We start from the raw sequence: 25,110 nt of genomic DNA on the forward strand, positions 1-25,110 counted from the left end.
GAAGGTGATGTAGGAGAGGTAGGCAGGCCCCAGGTCAGGTAAAGACTTCTTGGACACAGGATGGATTTTATTCTAAGTGTGAGGGAAAGATACTGGAGGGTTTTGAGCTGAGGAGTCACAAGACATAATTTATATTTAAAAACATCCCTCAGGCTGCCACGTTTGGAATACCTTACTGGAGTGGGGCAGGGGTACAAGTAGGGAGGCCAGTTAAGAGGCGATGATAAGAATACAGGTTGGAGATGATGGCGGCTTGGCCCAGGGCGGTAGCACTGAGGATGGTGGTAGGATTCCACATGCATTTTGCAGGGACAGCTGACGTGATTGGCAGATGGAAGGAACTTGAGGTACGAAGGAAGAGAGAAGTTACCGATGAACTGAGATGAAAAGACAAGTTTTATGACAAAGTGAAGAACTTGTCGATTTTGGACATGTTACATGATTTTTGGCAAGTTACTTAACCTCTCTGGACATGTTTCCTCATTTGTAAAACAAGGAAAAAACAGGGCTAATAAATCTACTTCAGAATCTACTTCATCGTCTTATGTAAGTATTAAATAACAATGCAAGAGAAGCTCTGAGCAGAGCCCTGCACTGCATGTCAGGGGCCCAGCTAAAATTAAATATCAGGAAGTTGAGGAAAAAACTTCAGTCTTACCTTCTTTCTGAGTTTTAAAAGAAAAGCTTAAAAACCTTAGCTACAATTTCTTCCATGACCCTTCTTTTGGGGTATGGGTGCTACTGTTGTGGGAGAGAGTGTTAGTTCTAAATGTCAAGTATGCCACGTGTGCTAAAAATACAATAATTTTGATGGTGACTGTCATCGAATAAGTAAATTTAGTATAAAAATGATGGTTATTAGAGAGATGTTCTAACTGCAATTAGGAGACGTCAAAGAAGAGATGGAGTTTATATTTTGAAGAAAAGAACAGAAAGAATTTACAGAATTGCTTGAGGGGAACATATTCCATGAGAAATGATAAAAGTCATTAAAATAAGGGGGAACATCGATAATCATGTGATTATGAAGAAAATCAACACATGTTTTACAAAGCATGGCTTGTTTCCGTCTGCATTTCACATTCTCAAAGAAATGACTTGTGGTCAACTTAGTAACGTGAAAAGAGATCATTTAACTAAGAAAGCTGTGAATTCACCAATATTGTCAGGCAACTTTGAAGAGCCTATTTTCACAATGACATTTGAGATCTTCACAGCACCATGCAGTGCACTGCTCCCAACCTGTCGATACGATAAGAAGAAAGATTGCTAGGTGGATGGATAAATGCATGCACAGAGGTCACCATGCCCTTACTCAGCAGTCTCAACTTTAAAAGTGAATAACCCTCTTTAGTTATGTATCTCTGAGAAAATGGCATTCTAAAGCATGATGCTTTGCCTACAAAAGACATCTTAGAAATAAATTATTGCTACTTTACTCATTTAATAGAGAAGAATGAAAAAATAAAATCAAAACCTAGTTTTTGCAAATTAATGCTTCCTCCACTTGAGGATAATGATCCACTGTTCGAGGAAAGACTTGCTTTTCAGTGACATTTAAATAGTTGGTCCCCTATGCCAGGTTTTCCCACTTAATTCCACAGAACCCTTGGTCTTCATGAAAGCCTTCAAGGGATTCTTTTTTTTTTTTTTGGTGAAGAGGAGGTATTCCGTTGGGTGTTCTTATAAGCATTTCTTAATATAGGTTATTGTGAGAATATTATTTCTGAATCACATTTTTGTTTTTGCTTCCTCTAATTCTCAGACAGACTCTCCTTCTATTTTTTATCCTCATCACCTACCTAAGCTGCATCTGTACCCAAATATAGGTCCAGAACATGCATAAATGAACTTGACATTTATTGTCACCTTTAAACAGATACTTAATTACATTTAGCTCAAAAAACAACGCTAAAATGAAATATTTATTATTTACAAGCTTCATTCCAATGCTTATTTATCTAGTCTTTGCTTAATTCTATTAATAATTTTAAAACTCTTCATGACGTACTTATATATGAGATATACAAATTTATATATGTACATGACCATGTATATATATATGGACACATATATTTATATGTATCTATATATGCATATATATATATATATTTGACTTTGTTAATATCTATACTATTTACATTTGTGTTTTTTTAAAGTAAATATTCTATGACTTTTATAGTACTTGAAAAATTCTCTTCTACATTGGGTATTCTTATATACTATTAGTGGGTATGTAATACATGTTGAACAGTTTGGCCACATAAGATGTGCATATCTTACTATGAAATTCCATCCTTAGATGAATTACTCTGTCATAGAGAAACTTCTATACATATGTACACAGAGGTATAAACAATAGTATTCATTCCTAATAGCAAGTGCTTGTAATAGTGCATAACTGGAAGCAACCTAAATGCCTTCCAACAGGAGGATGAATAAGTAAATTACGGCACATTCATATAATAGTAGTAAGAATAAATGATCTTTATGTTTCAACATGAATAATGTAATTCAGAGGAAAACATAGGGAGAACACTCTTTGCCATAAATCTTGGCAATATTTTATTTTGATCTGTCTCCAAAAGCAAAGGAAATAAAAGCAAAAATAAACAAATGGGACCTAATTAAACTTAAAACCTTTGCATAGCAAACGAAACCATCAACAAAACAAAAAGACAACATAATGAAAGGGAGAAAATATTTGCAAATGATATGATTGATAAGGGGTTAACACTCAACATATGTAAACAGCTCATACAACTCAACATCAAAACAAAAACAAAACCAAGCAACCTGATTAAAAAATGGGCACAAAAAAAAAAAAAAAAATGGGCAGAAGACCTGAATAGACATTTTGCCAAAGAGGAAATGTAGATGGCCAATAGGCACATGAAAAGATGTTCAACATTGCTAATCATCAGGGAAATGCAAATCAAAACCACAAGATATCGCCTTACACCTTTGGAATGGTTATCATCAAAAAGAATATAAAAAACAAATGTTGGCAATGATGTGGAGAAAAGGAAACCCCTATATACAGTGTTGGTGGGAATGTAAATTGATGCAGCCACTGTGGAAAACAGCATGGAGAATTCTCAAAAAACTGAAAATGGGGGACTTCCCTGGTGGCGCAGTGGTTAAGAATCCGCCTGCCAATTCAGGTTTAAGCCCTGATCCAGGAAGATCCCACGTGCCGTGGAGCAACTAAACCCACGCGCCACAACTACTGAGCCTGCGCTCTAGAGCCCGTGAGCCACAACTACTGAGCTCACGTGCCACAACTACTGAAGCCCGTGCGCCTAGAGCCCATGTTCCGCAACAAAAGAAGCCACCGCAATAAGAAGCCTGAGCACCGCAACAAAGAGTAGGCCCCACTCGCCGCAACTAGAGAAAGCCTGCGCACAGCAACGAAGACCCAATGCAGCCAAAAATTAAAAAAAAAAAACAAAAAACTGAAAATGGAAATAACACATGACCCAACAATTCCACTCCTGAGTATATAACCAGAAAAAACAAAAACAGTAATTCAAAAAGATATATGCACCCCAGTGTTCACAGCAGCATTACTTACAGTTGTCAAGATGTGGAAGCAACCTAAGTGTCCATCAACAAATGAACAGATAAAGAAGCTGTGGTATATATATATACAGTAGAATGCTACTCAGCCATAAGAAAGAATAAACTTTTGCCATTTGCAACAACATGGATGGACTTGGAGGGTATTAATATTAAGTGAAATAAGTCAGACAGAGAATGACAAATACTGTATGATATCACTTATATGTGGAATCAAAAAAAAAAAACACAACAAACTAGTGAATACAACAAAAAAGAAACAGACTCACAGATGTAGAGAACAAACTAGTGGTTACCAGGGGGGAGTGGATGGGGGGAGAGGCAATACAGAGGCAGGGGATCAAGACATACAAACTATTAAGTATAAAATAAGCTACAAGGATGTATTGTACAACACAGGGAATATAGACACCATTTTATAATAACTATAAATGAAGTATAACCTTTAAAAATTGTGAATCACTACATTGCACACCTGTATATAATACTGTACATCAACTATATTTCAATAAAAATTTAATTGATAAAAAATATATTCAAAAATATAATTCTGAGCAAAATGCGTTGCAGAAGGATATTTGCAGTATGGTCCCACTTAAAACTTCTAAATGTGCAAAACAATAATTACTATTGTTTTGGGTTACTTACAAAGGTAATAAGAGTACAAAACCAGCATGGGAATGATTAAATCCTAAATTCAGGATTGGAATTTCGGGGGGAGTTGGGAAGGAAGTGGAGGGAGGGAATGGGATCCAGGAGGGGCATGCAGTAATTTTAAATTAAAAATGTTAAAACAGTAGCTTTAATGTTTTATTACTTAAGTTAGTGGTCGATACATGGGTTTCTTGTATGTCTAAAATATTTAATAATGCTAATCTTGCTATTAGTTAATTGATAACATATCTAAAGATGTTTTTGGACAAAAGATTTTTGGAAAGCAAAGGTACTGATTTCAAATGTTACCTGAACTCTATCTAATCAAAAAAACGAGTATGTTATGAAAACAGCAACTTAAAGCCACATGAGACACTGTGATCAAATGTCCCAGGGTAGGACTGCATGGCCCATTAGCTAAAGCAACCTCACCTTCATTTTACAAAAGCAATTAGTACATGCTTCAGTCTTCAAAGTGAGCAAGGATTACCTACTCTCAAAAAGTTAATAAAAGCACTTGGCTTTTGACCCTTTGAGCTCAGCTGGTCCAAGATTTGGGTCAGCTTTTTTCCACTGTAATAAAAGTTGCAAAATGTCATTTTCCTAGACTCCTTTTAAAAGCAGAGACGTTACATAAGTTATTGTGATTCAAAAGCATGCACTTTTATGTAGAGACAAGTGGATAGCTCACGTCATGGTGTTTTATTAATCAGTTAAAATACTTTTAAGTCTGAGTAGGGAGAAGAATATGGAACAAGGACAGGAAAGCAGGCACACACAGGACAGATTATGCATTCTGAGCTGATTCAACTCAGTAGCTCACTTTCAGTGCAAATTGGGTAAAGAAAAAGAGCAGACAGTCACAAAATCAGCTGGAGTCGGGGTCTGTGTGGGTCGGTGGTGGGATTAATGAGCATGGAAGGCCACGAAGGTTCACTCCGGGAATACTTCATGGGCAAAGTGGGAGTCATGCGCAGGGTCACAGAAATCCAAACATTTTCTGCGAACTGGCCTCACAAGAATGGGAACTCGGAATGTGTGTGGTGGTGGCTGAGAAGGTGGGTGCGCTGTTTTGACCCATCCATCCTGGTGGCATCAGCGGGTGGGGGTTTACCCTCACCTCCCCGTTAAGGCCCTTCCCAGACTCCATCTTCTTATTTTCCTTTCTTTCTTTTTTTTTTAAATTAAATGTTTATTTTTCCCCCTTTCCCAGCTTATTAACACTTGGCTCTGATGTGCCAACTAATCCTTGGGGTACGAGCAGAGTGGCCAGTCACAGACTGTTGTTATTGTCTTAAATGGGGCAAAAGGGCATTTACAATAGATTTTCAGGCTCTGCTTTGAAATCATTTTTCTGAGGTTTACCCTCCATGTTTACCTTCAGTTGTGCAATGATTACCCTGTGCCAAAGAGCTTTGGCTGGAAACACAGCCTGGGTTTTAAGTCATCAATTTATATATATCACTGAAGGAAACCTTTCTCTGTTCTTACCCTAGCCAAAAGAGAAGAAGAAAGAATCAATATTATGCACAAGATGTTGTACATAAGTTGGAATTCATTACTGAATGTACATTTTATAAATTTACAATATCGTATGTGTAACATTTCCAGTGTTGTTCTCATAGTATTGCTATCGGTGCCATCTGCATACAAAGGACACAACGCAAACACTTTGGGTTGTCTTGTCACCCCTCTACATTTTCCACCCTGGTGCTCCTGGCTGCAGGCAAGTTTTGTTGGTGTTTGGTTGCATGTGGTCTATAGCCCCAGCATAAAAGAAAGGGCTTCAGTCTTTCCCTATAAGTCAGTGGCACAGTATTCTACTCTGTTGGGTTCTGGCTCTTAAATAAGCCCTCTGCATAGTTCCAATAAATCAATAACTCTTCGAATACGAAAATCTACCCACATAAAATAAGACTTGAGAAGGCCTGGTATCATACTCATCCCCACATTGCTCTGGGTTTGGTCCCATCACTCCCTTCTCACCCCCATTGGCCTGTCATCTCATTTGTCCACCCAGGAGCTACACATGAGTCAACATGCGCGTGCTAATTTCATTTGGCTGGAATTCACTAAATGAAATTCTAGCTTCTTGTAATAGCACAAAGGAAAGATGTTTCTATTGCAGTCTGAAAGTTACATGTTCTAACTTGTTTCCATCAGTGAAAAATTATAGTCCAAAGTCTGCCTTATCTGAGTTGAAAAGCAATACATTTGATGGCATCCTTTTCAACCTGAGATGGGGTTCGTTTTCAAAAGTTTTACTTTAAATATAGCATATTGTAAAGGTATATTAAGAATGTCCTTACTCATCTGGTTTAGTTCTCTTTTTTTTTGCCAGATGTTTATGTTGGTGAGAAACCAATAACACTGTCTAGACCTCTAGGATATAGTAATCAAGCACGAATGGAAAACATTCAGAGGTCACACTTCAATCTGGACCTACAACATCCTGCTATTCAAAACCAGATTAGAGATGATGGCTCATGATAAACGGAACCACACTGAATGCTGAGTCAGTGATTTGAGAGTTGTCTGCAAAAAACTAAATATGTCACAAAAAATCTGAAAGATAAAACAAAGTCTAGACATCATTAAACGAGCTGAACCCCTGCCCCTACTCCAAGTTGTCAACAACCAGATGCTACATTGTAACTTTTACATCAGCATCCTGTAAATCAGGAATCCTTAATCTTTTATGAAGAGAGGTTCCCTGAAGTCATGGCTTCCTGAGGGTGTGTGTGTGTGTGTGTGTGTGTGTGTGTGTGTGTGTGCACAATTGCCTAGATGTGTTCATACTAATAATAAATTCTCTAAAGAGACAGAGAGGGAAGAAAGAGAAAAGTGATTTGTGGTGTTAGGATGTTCAGAGATCACCAAGCGAGATTTTCAGCAAGCAATAATATGCCATTGTTTTTTTTGCTATGTCCTGGTGATTTCTATTGTCTAGAAGTCGTTAATTTGTTTTTTATTAATAGTGTTTCAGTTCTTGACTGAAATAGTTTACTGATTGGAGATTCCTGCAGGAGAGGATCAAAACTGACACCCCTCTGTCAGGATACTGAGTTCAACCCAAAGATATTTTTACTGTCAAATAATGAGGAGACTGGGTCAGTATCTCAGCAAGTCATAAAAATGGCCTTCTGCACTCTCCATTTCCTGGCTGCCACTCTCAAGCTCTTATTGAACTTTCGACCTGGAACACATCTGTGTTATACTGAATGCAAGATGTGGGTCAATAACTGTCTCAAAAAAAGGCAAACCTTACTGCTTCCCAGCCTATACTGGAGTAAAATCATGGTGGAGTACTTTATGCTTTTATTTTTATTCACTGGAGGAAGCAACCAGGTGAAATCAGTCCAGTTACTAGCGTGAGAATTTTTTCAAATGTTGAGAAACATCCAAATAACTTACCTGGCTGAACATACCAACGCTAATGAGAAAAAAATTTCAATATGTAATCCCTGTATTTACCACCCTCCTGGCGTACACACACACACCCTACTACTGTCACATCCTCATAGTGACACAGAGGCTCTTTTCTGCAATGATTCAAATGTTTTCATTTCCACGTGCAATAATGAGAAAGTGATAATTATGACTTGAAAAGTTAGTTATGTCAAGGAAATTTTCACTTATAAATAATGTGCATTGGGATACAAATGAGCATGACTACCAAAGTACAGAAAAACCAGTAATGATGAAATAGTGTGGATATCCTTTGTTATAATGAACTTGGGTCAGCAGTCAGTTCCTGCTGAAGACAGGAGAGAGGGAGGGGGAGGAGGGAGGGAGGGAGGGAGAAAGGTAAAGAGGGAGGGAGGGAAGAAAAAAGGAGGGAAGGAAGGAGGGGAGACAGACACCGATTGGCTCAGCAAGTACCTTAGGGTATCTGTCACACCATGCCTTAGAGGCTAGTTTTCTCTGTAGGTTACTTTTTTCCTGCCAAATAGACTCTAGACTACTGAAGTTCAGAGACAGTTTTTAATTTATCTCTATCTTTTCTACCACATAGCATTATACTCAGTGCACAATCAATATTAGCTAATTTGTAGTTAGTACAAGGTTATGTCCATCCAATATAAAAACCCTCTGTTACTCTTTGCTTCAGTGGATGCTGTCTGCCTTCTTGATTGTACAGTGTCTGAGCCACGTCTCACGTTTTCTGTTTCTAAGGACCCTTATTTGAAAATGAAATGTTCAACCTTAAAAACTTTCCTGCTTTCTTGCATCCTTTGGCCTCTCTACCTGGGAACAGTAAGATGCCACAATTAACTAGATTCTTTGGAATATATTAGTGAAGTCACTTCTAAGAAAAACAAGGCCATGATACATGAACATATTGTCAGTATTCAAAACATGCTTTAATTAAAATGTGGAAGCTGATAAAAGAAGTACTAATACAAATTCATATCTTCTTTGGTGATTTTCTCATTGATTTAATTAACCTTTGCATTCAGTAGATAACTGATTTTCAAACTACTGAAAGCAATCTAGAATGTCACTGATCTGAAATGAACTAGAATATTTTGAGATCATTTTATATATATGAAAATATAGAATTGCTTCACTATGATTGAATACTTAATCTTCAAATTCTATTATCTCAAGTATTTCTCTGCTCAGAGTGTGACAGAACCTTGGTGACTGGTAAACATTTAAGAATATAATAATTATGCCATAGTTTTAAAATATGGCATAATGGTGTAATAATTATGTCATAGTTTTAATAACTCATCTATCATCATTTTTCTTTTTAAAAAAAAAATCCAAAATAGGAATATCTCTCAAAGTTATTATCGGCAGAAAAGATGTCCTTACTTCCAGATTGGTTCCATAAGAAATTCTGTGAAATAACAAAAGACTTAGGACAATCTATTTCAGGTCTACAGCCCATGTATATTGAGATCTGAGACCAATCTTGCCAATAAACGAAACTATTTAAAGCACAATCTCCAACTTTAGTTCATTCTGATTTCTGAATCAGTCAAAAGCACCCTGTTTTAGATAGTAACCTATTTTAAACTTTAGTACGCTTCAGCTCTGTAAAAAGGTCAGTATCTCATCTTAAAAAAATGATTAAAGATATGACCTCATAGCACTTTGGAAGTAACAAGTTTTTGTCCCATAAAGAGAATGGCCAGTTCATTAGGAAAGATGCACTAATTTGTCTGACCCTTCTTTGCAGAGAGGGTCTCCCTGGCTCCACGGGGGCACCCACCGAGGGTTTATTGATTTATGTTTACAGGTTACTCTGCTCATGAGAGGAGCTGGGCCCACAGGGATGTGCGGAGCAGTTTAAACGTGTTTCTCAACCTTTATGCTCCTGTCCCATCCCTCCCACCCACCCACGATTCCTCTATCTTCAGCATTTTGTAAGATGCAGTTTGCACTATGAAAACAATAAATCAGTTGTGTATATTTTTAAAAGCTACAAGTGCTCTTTCCATCACTGCCCCTTCCAAGTGTGTCTTTTCTCATCCCCCGCTGAGAGTCACTGGTTTAAAGATCAAATCAGTGATGAGCTTCAGAATCCCCTCAGTGTCCAAGAGACACTATATAGTTCTTCCTTAGTAACATGGGGTTCACATTGCCCAAGCTGGGCCCCTCTTAAATTCAAAGGTAGAATTCAGATGTCATCTTCATGGCTGGCAGTTAAGGACTGTGTCTGTCTTGTTTGTCCTTTGGTGCCTAGCACAGTGTTTTGCGTACGATAGGTTCTCAATAAATATTTGTGAGATTAATTAATAATTATGGGCCGATTTGGATGTTACTGAGTTTTGTCCGTGGACATCCACTAATGGATTTTTAAGGTATTGTCAAAAAATACCTTAGCTTAAATGGGGATAAAAATAGTAGTCTATACCTCTCAGGATTATTTTGAAGATTAAATGGGAAAATGCCTTTAGAGCTCTCAGCACAGATTCTGGCACTTAGTAGGCAATCAAATGACAACTTAATTATTGTTATGATATTATTTGTCATAAAGAATGCATCCAATGATAATAACCACCTACGGCTGGGTGCCACGTTTAGTTCATATTACAAAAAAAATTTAGTTTGTATTAGCTGCTTAGCCTTTGGCTGTGCCTGAGAAAAGCAACAGTAGCACTATAGTTGTGAGTTTGATTATTAAAGGGATGTGTCACTTTGGTTTTCTTCCATGGTTAGGTCTTCATCAATAATTCCAACCAAATGCTTCAAAAATATCAGTGGTTGTTCACAAGCAATGTGGGAAGAGCACAGAAGGATCAATGCAAACCCATCACCATCACAAATAAGCGGCTCCAACACATGCCTTCCGGACAGCACATCCTCTTTCTTCAAGAATGGCAGATTATTATTAAGTGACGGGAACCAGAAATTGAAAAACACATACAATGGCAAGCTTAACTTCAATCTACTCCTTAATCATTTCTCTGGAATAGAGACCTTCCAGTGGAATGTTCTTTTTAATCCAGTTTTGGCTTCATGATATAGCTTCTGATGCTTAGGCAGACCTGTGACTAATATACCTCTTCTATTAAGCCTTTGACTTTAGACACATTTGTGTAATTACAATGACCTTTGGCAAACTATGCAGACTGTTCCTACATACTATTTTAAATGAAGAAAGTGACAGAAGTTTTGCTCCAGAAACAGAGGCATGCGAAATATCCCTTCAAGTGGCAGCCTTGATGTTGAACATACTTTTTCCCATCCCGGAGCTGGGCCACGTGCTTGAAATCTCACCTGCTGGTACTGCTGCTCTTTCCCATGTTTGCCTCCATCTACATAGCAATTTTCAAAGCAGGTTCCAACTCGCTTGGGAAGACTCTCAGATATTGTATACCTAGCCTGACAAAGTCATATGCAAGGACTGATTCCCTCATCAATGTGTGAAAACAGTTATTCTCTAGTCACTTCATTTTGGATTTCAACACGGTCTGCACAAAAGTCACCTTCATTAGATTCTTCTTTGTTTTGCTCTGCAGGTACAGAAGTAAATCCCATTTCCATTGAAATGTTACCTTTTCTTTTCATTTATTTGGACTTGTTGAACTACTTTTGCCCAAAAGGCTTAGGCAAATTATAGGAGTGTCACACTATAGTGGTGAAGCTTCCTTGCAAGCAGGGCATAAGGAAAAGAGAAGTTATACCAACCAAAACTGATGGAGGGTTTACTTACGCCAGTGACTTTTCTGAGTACTTTGCATAGTAGCTCATATGATCCTTAAAATAATTTCATGACACAGGTACTATTTTCATCCTTTTTATATTGGTGAGGAACAGACTTGCCCCAAGTTACTCAGTACAAGAACCAGGATTCAAACCCAGGCAGTCTGATGTCACAGCCAGCTCTCTCAGCCACTATAGTATATTTCCTCTCATCAAAGCTGGCCTCAACATCAACATGCTTCTCTTTTTATTGAAACAGTCACATCTAATTTAATACATGCTCATATCCACCCTCCAGAAACGTGACCGTGTCTCATGAAGCATCATTAATGGTTGTCTCTCAGGCCCTTCGAAATGTTCTATCGTGTTGCATTCTTCTAGAGAAGTCTTTGTTTACTGGAGGAGCCTGCATATTTTGAGGCATACATCACTCTTGGTTAAAAGGCATTCTATTTGCCCTTACTTGCTTTTCATGGTGAACCAATGAGCAGAAAACAGTTCACAGGAGTCAGTGTTTGTGGTTGCCTGTCATGGGAAATGGGCCAGAATTCTTGATGCCCTACTGAATTTGGAGCCAATATACTGCACAGTATGTTAAGCATTCTTTTTGCTGGTGAATTGGAGAGGTCAGCTGAAATGTAAAAATCTATTTCACAAAAGACAGAAGATGCTGAACATCCAACAAAATACCCCCGGGAGCAGGGGTGGGAGGAGGGTCCAATCTAACGTATATACTTGAAGCATTTATTTTGTGTCCATTGAATCTCATTTGGATTGAGACTGGTCTAAATTTTCCTAACTTCTTCATAGGCAATTCAGTTTCTCTTCCTTCTCTTCAATGTTTAGCAATGGAACTAGTGACGTGTTCATAACATGTTGAGGTGTTTAGATTTTTTTGTCCTTATGTTTCCCTAATAGAGAGAATAGATTGAATACTTTTTAAAAAATCAGTGTTTTAAAAAACAACACTATAGAAGTTGTTCTTACCTTATTAGATGTTTTTAAATAAGAACTAATATTTAATTTCTTTTTGGTTTATTTATTCATTCCACTTTCCAAATTGATGAAAGCTACATGTGTCTTCTGGCTTTTGCCTTACTTTCAGTCTCTCTCTGTCTTTCTCATCTGAATTTTAGTTTCTTTTCTTCTTCCTTAGAGGCAGTCCTATTGGTGCATCAGTCCAAACCTGTTTGTGGAGCTTTGTCAAATATACATCAAAAAATTCCAGCCATCTCATGTATGACAGCCCAGCATCTCAGGCTATAAGAATTTTTGACTATAAGTATTTGAAAGCAACAGTAAGTATTAAGCAGGAATTTTTAATTTAGGGTCTATGGATAGATTTCAAGCTGTCCATGAACTTGGAGGAGGAAAAATTACATTTTTATTGTCACTAAACTTTAATTGAAAGGTAGCATTTCTTCCAATTATGAATGTTGACAAACTGCCATCCCTGCACACACAATGGTACTAGCTGTCTTGTGACTTTGTCACCAATAGAAATTCGACTTTTCCAAATCACATTACAGTTGTTGCAGATATCACAAAATCTCATTTACATTCATCTCTCCTCCACAGTTATGGTAGTTGTCAAACCCATTCCAGGACATACATGATTGCAGTTTTTCTCTCCACAGATGTTCATGAGATGCTGCCGGCCCCATCCAGCCGCTAAACAGGAAAGCTGAAGATTTGCATGTTGGTCACCTAGATATGGATGTTGTTCCCGAGGATTTCCTCTCTATAATGGTTGGTGACAAGGAGACGAATCAAAGATGACTGCTCAGTTTAATGCTATTTATTATAGCTGCAGTAACAATCTGCATCCTGGTATCTTTAAAAAACATCAAATTTACATTTACTTCCCTATATTTTGAACACATTATCCTGTTACAGAATTCATTCATCTTATATTGCCATATCAGAAAATTTTGGTTTGAACACCTTGATCACTATATTTCGTTCTAATTGGTTTCTGCTATAATTCTATATATTTTATTTGTATATTAAAAATACTTTTCTGAGAAGTGGTTCATATGCTTCACCAGAATGCTAAAGAGATCCATTGGCACACGAAAGGTGAAGAAGTCCTATATAAAAGGATTAAGGGGCGACAGGTTTTCAGGAATAAAATGCTCCCTGGAGCCAAGATGTCCTTGTGCCCAAGGGAAGGAGTGGCAAGGACACAGCAGACATGTAAGAAAGACGCACAATTTGCCCAGAGGATGGCTGTCGGCCCCATCTGTCACCCACTGTTAACCTCAAAGTTCTTATTCCCTGAAAACACAGTGCCATCCTATGCTTTTAGGAATAATGGTTGTAGAGGGAACAGGAGTAAGAGAACCCCTGTGGGCTGTGGGTAGGCAGAACATAACAATTACATATAAAGGAAGATGCAATTAAGATAGTCTGTTCCATCACTCCTCATGACTAGAAGGCCTTTCCCTAGCAGCAATTCTGTATTTTGTTTATATAAGGCTGTGGATCCTTAAAAATAACAGACGGAATCCTTGTTTTATACATAAGGAAGTTTAAGGCAAGCAGAGGTAAATGATGGTTTGCATACATAACACCATTTGGGGTAGATGAACTGGGAACTTCTAAGTTATGTAGGGGGTGTGTGTGTGCATGTGTGTGTGTGTGTGTGAAAGAGAGAGAGACAGAGAAAAATAGAGAGCTAAATTGATTGAGAGAGAAAATACCTAACAAGGAAGCAAAACTTTGTCCCATGGCCAAACAGTCCGGTCAGGTAAAACCTCTGAAAGAAACTGAAATCTCAGATTAGTTTTTGAGAAACTTGGTGAAAGTCATCAAGGTAACAATCATCATGGAAATAACATTCCAGGTACTATTAACAGAAGTATTTCCCTCCAGAGCCTTCCAAACATGTTTTACCTGTCATCTCATTAATTTCACAACATAAGAGCAGCAGGAGGTTTGGACTTTCTACTGCTCTCCATTCTGCAAGAGAGGGCAAAGTGGTGTGATGTAAAATAAAGATTGGATCTGATGTTTAGAGAAATGGCTTTTTGTGGATAATTAACAGCTAATACTTAGCCTTTGGCCAGTGAGAGGGTGGGGTGCAGAGGAGAAGTTTGAGGGAAAGGATAGAAGTAAGTGGTCTTGAGGTCTGGATGTGCACCAGATGGGTCTCCACTTGATTAAGCTATGAGCCAAGGATAAGAGAGAACACAGAAAGAGTCCAAGTCCCCAGTAATCAGAGGCAGTTGTGGTAGCCAAAGTCCTTTCTTTTCAAGTATCATGTCTGGATATTCTACTGTGTAAATCACCAAAGAGGTCATATTTGTCTTAGAGAAACCTGAAAATACAAAGAATTTCTTCCTTCAGTGGACCTGAAGCAAAAGTCCTACTTGCTGTTAGAGTTGGGGAAATGTTTAATTTTTCATCACATGTAAAAAGTAACTATTTTTCTCTAAGTGGTCTTCATTCAGTGCTGTATTTTGGACTCCATATAGACCCTTAATATATAACAGATAACTGACTAGGCAGAGACAGCAACTTTCCAGGGATAGTATCTTTTTTTTTTTTAAAGAGGTCAACACCTGTCACAAGCTCTTCATTTATGAAAATTTAAGAGGAGGTCTGGGAAGCAAGACTGAATCAACCTTAGTTTCAAATCAAAACACCAAGCTACAATAAGATATTTTTGTGTTATCTTTAATAAGGCATTATTTGTGGAATCTTTCCATTTGGGATGATGGATTTGTCAAGAAAAGCAACAGTGAAGCAACAATTGTTATTTTTTGTCCAAGCCTCAACCAATTACAGTCATGAATTTTATACTCTCATATCTTTATGTCTTAAACTTCCTCTGGCCAACTGGAAATTGCTCTCACTTAAATCTACCTTAAAACCCACTAATTGTAAAGTTGGATTTCTTTAAGGTATCACATTTTACTCTAAAGCCATAATAAAATGATTAAATTGAAAATATTTTACTCTCTCCCCTACCTTATGGTAGACTTGACATTGTTTACTCTCTCCCAGTCCTGGGCAATAGGGTTTAGTTTAAGAAAGAGAAAGATATTCATGAGCATTTGGGACAAATTTATAGCCTACAATGATATGTTATCTTCCCAATCTGCTTTATTACAATCACAGACCTTAACTTTCACCTCTTCAAGTCATGTCAGGACAATTAGATCAAAGTCAAATGGACTTTTATCAAAAACACACAGCACGGAAATCTGGACTGACACTTGGAGGCCACATCTAATATTTTTAACCATTCAGAACTTCATTCAATATATGGAAAAACAACTGGATTAACCAAGAAGGTTAAGAAAACACAATCTTTGACCCATCTATGCAAATGACGTAAGTATACAGACTTAGCAAACAAGAAGGAGCCGTTAAACACTCTTGGGATACCTTCCCTGGATTTGGAGAGGTTTTTTTTTTAATTGCAAGATGCTATTCTTTTAATCAATTTATGAATATTCTTAATACCAGAATCAAGCAGAAGTTCCCTTTTCCTTAATGTACCCTTTCAAACAGTCTGCCATTTGGTGGCTGTCACATGAGCCCTAGAACGTTTGAACTGCACAGTGTATTTATGTTTTATTATATTTCAAACGCCTGCCTCTAGCATACCTGACACCCTCTTGGACCTCAGAGCAGCCCCAGGCTGCCAGAGGAAATACCAGCAGGCTTTCACCAGGCAGGGCACATTACTCCCCTGCCACTCAGCCTCCCAGGCCCCTCTCCTGCTTGCGCCAGGCCACCTCCGCCAGACCAGCTCCACAGCCGACCCTCACCAGCCGAACAGACCTTGGTGCTTTTGCCTGGTGTTGTTCACCACTGATTTCCTGACATTTGAAAGGACCTTGCTTTTCTTTTCAAGGTTAAAAAAAAAACAAAAACCTACAAACCCTCTCATAAAACCTTATCTAGAAATAACAAGACCAGAAATCAGAGAGGCATTGGAGTTAAAAAACAAAAACAAAAACAAAAACAAAAAACAAACCCACTCCAGAAACGTTAAACCCCAGAACAAGGGAGATTGAAATCATTGCCATGACAGTGATGAACTTTATCCAGCTGATGAGATCATGAATTATCCGAGTTAATAACTGTGCCTGTGTATTTCATCGTTTTGCTTTTCAAACCTCTCGTCCTCACCCTCCGCCCTTCACCCCTCACCTGCCAGCCGTCTGTCTCGGGTGTTTTTCCAAATGACATCCAGGGCTCTGGCCGTGGAGTCTCGGATGTGATCACTGAAGGACCTCCGGAGAGGGGTTCTCAGGGGCCGCGCCATCACGTTGGCCTCGGGGTCCCCCATCCGCCGCAGCTGCAGAGGACTTCAGCGCAGCCTTGGCGCAGCGACCATCCCTCGGGGCCGCTCCTGCGGAGGTCCCTCCCCGGCTGCGGGCTGTCGCCGTGCCAGGCGGCCGGGCTGCGTGCGCGCCGGGCCCGGGGGCGAGCGAGCCGCGCGCGAGCCCCGCGCCCTCAGGAGCCCGGCATTGCGGCTGGGCTCGCGCAGCTGCCCAGGGAACGCCGACTGCAGGCGGCTGCCTGGCCGGCCGCCAGGCCCGCGCGGCGGCCACATCTGGAAAGGCTTACAAATGAGCCCACGACACCCTCGCGCAGCTCTCGAGCTGCCTTCGTGGCTGTCTAGATGCTTCTCGCTTCCTGTGTAATCCAGTAACTTGACTTGGTAGAGCTCGGCTGATGCTCTAGTCAATAACGTGTCCCCCCTGCCCTGGCAAGCCAGGTCCCCTTGCAGTTTTGAAGGAAAGGCCGGGCAGCAGGCAGAAAAGGGAGGGAGGGGGAGGAGGGGTGGCAGGTAGGGTTCTCTTCCATTCTTAAGGATAATTCTCACTCACATTTATGTTTTATCAACTCACTTGTGTTTTTAGATTGGGCTGTTTACGGGACAAAGTCCAACCTTTAGTCGTGCTTGTGGGAAGGAGATAGGCTGTAATGAATGTTCTTCACATCGGTCTGGATTCCGGCTAGGAAGCAGACACCTGAGTTTTAAACTTAATATTGATCAGCTCCTCATAATTCCCCTCTATGTTTCTACTTACATTCAGTGGTTTCATCAGATAATTCTAAATAAGGATCAAATGTCCCCTGATTTTGTGAATCTTTTGGTTCCCAGTAAGCAAACTTCATCGTTATGATTGCAAATCAAAAATTCTGCCCAAAAGAATTTAAAAAATAAGTAGTGCCAAGCACCATGAAATCAAAATATGGGCCAACTGCTTCTTTTACAAGATATGTTTTTGAGTTTCTAAAATGCCAAATGAATCTATTTCTCTGACAATGAATTTGGCTGATTTTTTACCTTTCAATGCATTAATAATCCTCTCTTTTTTTTTTATTGTCCCCTAAATCCAATCTTATAATTTTCAATGTTTGGCATGGAGGCTTAATTATGGCATCAGATAGTATCTAAGGGCTAGTTCGTCACCTTTGCAAAATTACATAATGCTGTAAAAGCACTTCATAAATTGCACGGCACCATGCAAATGCTAATGATTATCATAATTATTTTTATACATGAAATCATTTTTCAGTCTCCAAATTTTCACAGCGTGCATCCTCTTTCCCATCAACTTTGACAGCTGAATTATTCAAAGGATGATGATTAAATTAGTGCAGTTGTGCTCATGAGTTACAACTAACTCTAGTACCACTGCTTATTAGTAACCCATGTGTCCTAAACTGTATTGTTTCCAGATTGTTCATACTCTACCAATGTGCTTCTGGTAGATACTTACTTCTTTGCCTTATTATTGGGCTGGGCATAGATTAGGAGGCAATAAGTACCAGTTGCTGAGGCGTGTAGACCTCTGTGCCTGTGGAAGCCAATCCCAAGGGAAAATTCTCCATAAAATCTCAAAAAATTTGACTGCCTAATATCTGGGTCTATTTTAAAGCGAAGTACCCAAAGTCTGTGTGTGTGTGTGTGTGTGTGTGTGTGTGTGTTTCTCCTTCAAAGAAGTCTGGGTACCTTGAAGCAGGTTGACTCATTTCCTGGTCACATGGAACAGGACAGGTCTATGTGGACCCCTTTTGCAGAGGAGCAGCATGAAGCAACCATAGCACGAGCAGTGAACCACACACCGTGCTAGGCATGGGGATGTTGAGGATGAATAAGACACTGGCTCTGTCTCTGAGGAGGAAGAATCACATTGGCCACAAATAATTTCAAAATAGTGTGATTAGTTCTATGATCGAAGCATGTGCAAAGGAGCACAAAGAAGGAAAAGGTAGCCTGGATTCCTAACTCCTCTTAGGCACTGACTTCATCTCAATTTCTAGAACTATGACAGAGTCAGGGGCATACAGTCATTCCTAGCACCAATACCAACAACTGACTGTCTGAGTCATGCCAACTGACTGACTATAATGGCACAAAGATTTTCTATACCCAAATGCAGAAAGGAAGGGAGAGCAATAAAGGGGAAATAGCATTTATTGAGCACCTGTGATGTACCACAGACTCTTCTAGCACTGGCTATAGACTCATGTATATAGACCACTATTGTTGTTATACAGACCACTATCGGTGTTATTATCTCTACTTTACAGACGAGGAAACTGAAGCACAGAGAGAAAAGGTCAGATAGTAATTGGCAGATCCAGGATTCATACCCAGAACTGTCTGCGTCCAAAGCTCATTAGCCTCCCAATCAATTTGATTGGTCAGAAATGAATGATAGTGATGGTAATGACTCATTAAAACTATCTAGGCTCAGTTGATAATAAGCTATGGGCCAAAGCTCCATAATCTTATCCAAATAAAATCACCACTGGACTTATGGTGTGGAGGAAGAAGCCTGAGTTTCAGATGAGTTTTAGGTGATGCTAGCTATGGAAACTCAAGGGCAATGAGTCAAGAGAACCAAGACAATCAAGTCAACGCATACTGTCTAATGATGGAGTATTCAAGCCTGAGCTCCAAAGTGTTCCCAAATGACCCTCCTTCTCCTCTGCAGCACTCACTTTCCAGGACAATACTCCTAGTACTTTGCTTCTTGGAAAAAAATCTACTTATTCTAAGTACAAGTTCCATTAGGTAGAATGACCTAAGCTATCTGAAAGGTTTTTATGTCTTTTAAAAAAGGAAACTTACCAACATAAATGTAATGTTTATTGATCGACGATCGGAGAGGAGGAACACAGCTAAATGTTTTCCAGCAAGGTGGGCTTTCATTATTGATTTAACCATAGCCCAAAGCAGGGCTGGCAACTTGGTCCCTCATTTCTAAAAACTCATTAAATCCAAATTTCATTGTGAGGCTATTTCAAGTACTTACGGATGAATCTTGGCCACATATCACGGGCAGAGTGTAAAAACCATTCTAATAGACAGCCAATTTTAAATTATTTTTACTTCTGTTTTCTGTCTGCATTTATTGGCCGTTAGAAATGTTCCACACAGAAAAAGTGCTTTTCAGAATTCACTGTTTATAGAATAACTCAAGTTTTATTTCTACAAATTTGAGATAATCCAAATCTCCTGTAACTGTGAGAGGTGAAGATAGTATGTGATAATTAGTGTTGGTCTCAGCTTGGCAGATGGGAGGAGTGGGAATATGAGAAGTCATTTGGTGTTTTTCAAGATCCCGCTGGGAACTGTAAAAGCAGTCAGAAGACCAACATTATGCTCTGATTGCTTTTCAGAGCCTTCTTTTTGTGATAAAGGGCTAGTTTCAGCCATTGGTGGAGCTGCCCTCTGACCTGGGGAAGCTTTGCAAACTCTTCTAGATCCCTGGAGAGCAGAGATTCTTGTCAGTATACTAAGCTACAGATTCTGGCTTAAGTACATCTCTAGTATTGTCCATCTAAGAAGATCATCCCACTTTGGTAATGTATTACAGATTTTATCTAATTTTGCCTAATTTATAAATTTCATCTTCTTACTGCAAACAAAACTTTTAATTTTATAGTGTTTCTAGGTGCTGTGTGCTTCGATCTAATGACAGGGACACCTTCTTTTCCAAGCCCGTATAACATAAATCCACTTGGGCCTTATGGCCACTCTCATTTGCTGATGCAACTTATTTACGCCTTCTTTGGAGCAATTAGAACATTTAGGATTACCTGAAGTTCTGGTAGGTTCCTTCAAAACAATGTGAATAATGAAGGGAAATGGAATGTTTATTTAGAGTCACTGCCATGCATGGATCTAGGTCTTTGGTGCAGGAAGGAAATTACTAAAACTCCATTTGGTTAAGTTCTGTGAGTGATCCAGCCCCTGCAACAGGACAGCAGGTTTAGTGAATGACAGTGTCTACCCTGGCCCTACAGGTCGGTCTCAAGGGCTGTAACTCCACAAAGGGAGTTCTCTTCCATTATGTAGGTATCCAGAAGCCCATGACAAGGAGAATTCATAATATGAAGCTTCTGTAATTCTGGGGAAGGTGTAAATGGTTTCTGTTTGCTCCAATGAACAACATCTAGCATGTAGATTACATGTTGCCAATGACTGTTTCATTTTGAATTTTGTTTATTTAGCATGACCATCATTAGTACACTTGCTCTGATGCAAGTGACAACTTTATTTCTTAATTGCTTCTGCATTTGGGACCCTAAGGGTTACACTGAATTTGTTGAGAATCTCTTTTGTGACAAACTCAAATGTTCTCAAAGGGCTCAAGTCAAGGTTGTGTACACTATTAGGTATCTATTTATGCTTGATAGACCAATAGATCACAATGACAATTTTCTTCAAATTGGTGATCTCTGACCTGGGGGCAGACAAGATCCTCCTTAGAAGGCAGGAAGAAGATCTTAGAATCTGTATCTATGTATATAGTTATTTAAATATTTCTATTTTTGTCAAATGTGCAAAGGACATAAGTATAGTGATTTATGATCTAATTTAAATAAGTGTATATGCTCAGAAAGTTTTACTGACGGGAGTTAGTGATCAAAGAAGTTCAGAGACTGTTTCTCTGCAACTACTGATATATACCAAATCACACTATCTTTCAGAGTAAAATCAACTTGTTTGGGGCATAGTGTTGAATAAATGTAGAAGAGGAAAGGGTGTAATAGAGCAGGAAGTGAATATAAGGAGAGAGAGAAAGACTTCCTTTCATTCTTGACTGATGCAACAATACTTTATTTCCTTTTCAACTATGGAATCTCATTACTAGCTATACTTTCTGAAACAAAGTTCACCTGGGCTGAGAAAATTCACCTTGCTTGTGAGAAAGGAAACTGCTATTGACTAAATGTTTGTGTCCCCCCTCACAAATCCATATGTTGAAACCTAATCCCCAATGTGATGGCATTAGGCGGTAGAGCTTTTAGGAGGTGATGGGGTCATGAGGGTGGAGTCCTCATGAATGGGATTAGTGCCCTTATACAAGAGACCCCAGAGAGCTCTCTTATCCTTTCTGCCATGTGAGGGCTCGGCAAGAAGACGGTGGCTATGAACCAGGCAGTCAGCCCTCACCAGACACTGAATCTGTTTGCACCTTGATCTTGGACTTCCCAGCCCCCAGACTGTGAGAAATAAATTTCTGTTGTTTATTAGCCACTCAGTCTATGGCATTCTGTTAAACCAGCCAAAACAGACTAAGATAGAAACGGGTTTCATTTCAGTCCTGCCCCTTGACGGCTTTGTGATCTTGAGACAGCATTTTCACAACTGCTAAAGAGGGGATTGACTAGTTCACTGATCCTGGCCCAGAGCAGGAGATGGAACTGGTGAATATCAGAATCACGCAGGATGGGGCCTCTCCTATTGAAGTGGAACAAAAAGGTTAAATAATTCTACTGGGCTAGATGGTCTCATTCCACTTCTAAAAAATACCTCAACAGAATCTTAACTATTAGTAAATTAATTGCCCATTTTTATCCTTTCCTCAAGCTATTTTCAAGTGGCTTTGAATATATTTCTTTGGAATTGTTCATTTGTTTATTTTGGTTTACTCCTTTCTCAATTATTTCTTTTTTATTTTCTGTAGTTGACTCATTTTCTATACTGGAATTTTTGGCAAAGAGACAGGAAATAAAAGATACTAGAGAATAGGAAGAGGAAGTAATGATGCTCCCAGAATTTTTTTAATGTAATAATTTCAGATTTTCTTCTATGTTATGATTTCAGAAGGTTAAAATATTTTTAATTTCTATAGAAAAATCAACAAGGATACCTCACCAATACTAATGCTAAAGAAATAATGCATCTATAATTTATATTTCCTTATAAAAGAACAGGAATAATGGTACCATAAATTTTAGGTACGGTAAAAACCTCAGAAGAAAATGATTTCCTTTTTCTTATTCTTCATTTTCTTTTAATTTTAAATTCTTCCTTTTATCCTTTTAGTTTCCTATCCTTCATTCTTCACAGTGTAAAATTCCAGTATGTTATTAATTAAAGGAGTCGAGCATTATGACATTGAATTACAGTGATTTCTCTGCTTACTCAGAAGTATATTATGACTACTTGAATTGCTTTTAAATTGTATTTATTTCAATTCATACTAGCTATTTTATGTATATTTTTATTGAGATTGGGACCAAAAAAAAATAACCTCTTGCTGATTCTGAATTATAAGACTTCCTTCTGAGAAATAAATAAAATATTCAAATGTTTTATTTTACCTTTATGTAAGTCCACTGCCACAAATCTCGGTAAAGAATGCCAGATAGGATTATCCTCTGGATTATAACAATCAACAATAACCTCAAATAACATGCTACACTAATAATAAAATCAAAAGCAATTTTGGATGATGGCTGAATGATATACTCAAGCATATACATTCAGGCATAATTTCAAAGTCAGATGAAATAGGAATCCAAATATTTGTCTATGTTAATATAACCTATTGATTACACCCTTCCAATAAATGTCATATATTGTGACAAGACCCAAAACACTGCCAATACTAACAGGCTTGAATGTTTTTGCAAAAAACTCTTTTACAGTTTGACTTAGCTTTTGCCCATGAAGGGATCCTGCTCATAAACACAACACATACACACACACACAAATACAAAACACTGTTTTTCAGAAAATGTAAAATAGGTAATGCAGGACTGTAATCTCTGAAAGAAGGTTAAAAAAACAAATAGATGAGCTATACTGCCCCAACCTACTGCCAAGGAGAAGTTTCTGGGCCACAGAGTAGAAACAGGAAAACCAAACATAACCTGGCAGTCTTGAGGTGAAAAAGATCAGAGTTCGTAGAGACTGAGGCAGCTAGAATTTGCAGGTCAAAGGGAGTGGCATAGAGAGTGAGCTCTGCAGATCTGCAGGGGGATCTCCCCAAGGCTTTGACTGAATCTTGATTGGCACAGGTGTAAGAAGGAACCCTCCCAAGCCAAGGAAAGAGGTATTGGAAGTCAGTAGGCAGATAACTTCCTGGTCACACAGGGCTAGGATTAGTTTCTGTTCCCACCAGCTGGCATGAAGAGACCTTGTGTAATCTGGGGCACTGGATGAAATCCCCAAAAGAGTCATGCCTCAGTAGTGGGGCTAAATTAATGGCAGAAAAATGGCTGCTCTGAATCTGCCAGCAGAAGAAAGGAAATAATAAAGATAAAAGCAGAAATCATGGAAATGGAAAATGGACAAACAATAGGAAAGATCGTATCTGTTCCTTTGAAAAGATCAATAAGATGGATTAATCTCTAGTTGGATTAACTAGAAATAAAAAGTAAGTTTAACAAGGTCACAAGAGTCAAGGTCAACATACAATAATCAATTGTATTTCCATATACTAGAAATGAACAATTGTAATTAAAATAAATACCATTTATGATATTAAAAAATATGAAATTCTTAGAGATAGATTTAACAAATATGTATACAAAAACTTGTACACTAAATGCTATAAAACATTGCTAAGAGAAACTAAAGACCTAAATAAATAGAGAGATATACCATGTTCATGGATTTGAAGATTCAACATTGTTAGGGTGTCATTTCTCTCTGTAATCATCTACAGATTCAACACAGAATCAAAGTTCCATAAGGTTCTTTTTTTTTAACTTGAGAAGTTGATTCTAAAATTTATTTGGAAATACAAAGGGCCTAAATGAACCAAAAAGATTTTGAAAAAGAAGAGCAATTTTGAAGAATTTACACTACCTGATTTCAAGACTTACTATAAATTGACAGTAATCAAGGAAGGGTGATACTGATTTAAGGACAGACATATAGACCAATGGAACAAAATAAAGATTCCAGAAATAGGTCCATATTACATGTTCAGTTGATTTTTTATAAAAATGCCAAGGAAGCCAATGGGGTAGGATAATCTTTTTCAATAATGTTGCTGGGACAACTGGGTAATCATATGGGAAAAAATAAACCTCCACCTTTACCTCACACCTTAAACATTAACTCTAAATGGACCATGAACCAGAGATCTAAATATAAGAGTAAAACTCTAAGACTTGTAGAAGAAATTTTGTGACTTTAAGTTAGGCAAAGCTTTCTTAGGCCTCAATAAGCATGAATCATTAAAAAAAGAAAAGAGAGAGAGAGAGAGAGAACAAAATGGAACAAAAACCTCTGTTCTTTTAAAAACACTGCAAAGAAGAGAAAAAGTCAAGCCACTGGCTGGGAGGAAATATTTGCAAAACACATCTAATAAAGAATTTGTTTTTGGAATATATAAAGAACCCTTATGATTCAATAACAAAATGGAAAATAACCAGACTTTAACAAAGGGGCAAAAGTTTTGAAATGACACTTTATAAAAGAAGATATATGAATAGCCAATA

The 25,110-nt window shown here is 38.3% G+C and overlaps 1 protein-coding gene across 7 annotated transcripts in view; it reads right to left on the reverse strand.

The window, feature by feature from the left end:
- The window catches only part of DLC1 (DLC1 Rho GTPase activating protein), a 407,206-nt gene that overhangs the window by 164,321 nt on the left and 217,775 nt on the right, over window positions 1–25,110 (reverse strand). The window contains exon 1 of one of the 7 annotated variants that reach the window (XM_082444587.1): window positions 16,555–16,803. The exons of 5 other annotated variants lie outside the window; for them this stretch is intronic. In XM_082444587.1, coding sequence (XP_082300713.1) covers window positions 16,555–16,693 — 139 coding nt within the window. In that variant the 5' untranslated portion in view covers window positions 16,694–16,803. Of the gene's footprint in view, window positions 1–16,554; window positions 16,804–25,110 lie in introns of those variants that run through there. One more of the 7 variants, XM_082444588.1, reaches the window with a different exon arrangement.

The sequence above is a fragment of the Balaenoptera physalus genome (assembly GCF_965194825.1).
Source record: "Balaenoptera physalus genome assembly, chromosome: 21".
Taxonomy (NCBI): domain Eukaryota; kingdom Metazoa; phylum Chordata; class Mammalia; order Artiodactyla; family Balaenopteridae; genus Balaenoptera; species Balaenoptera physalus.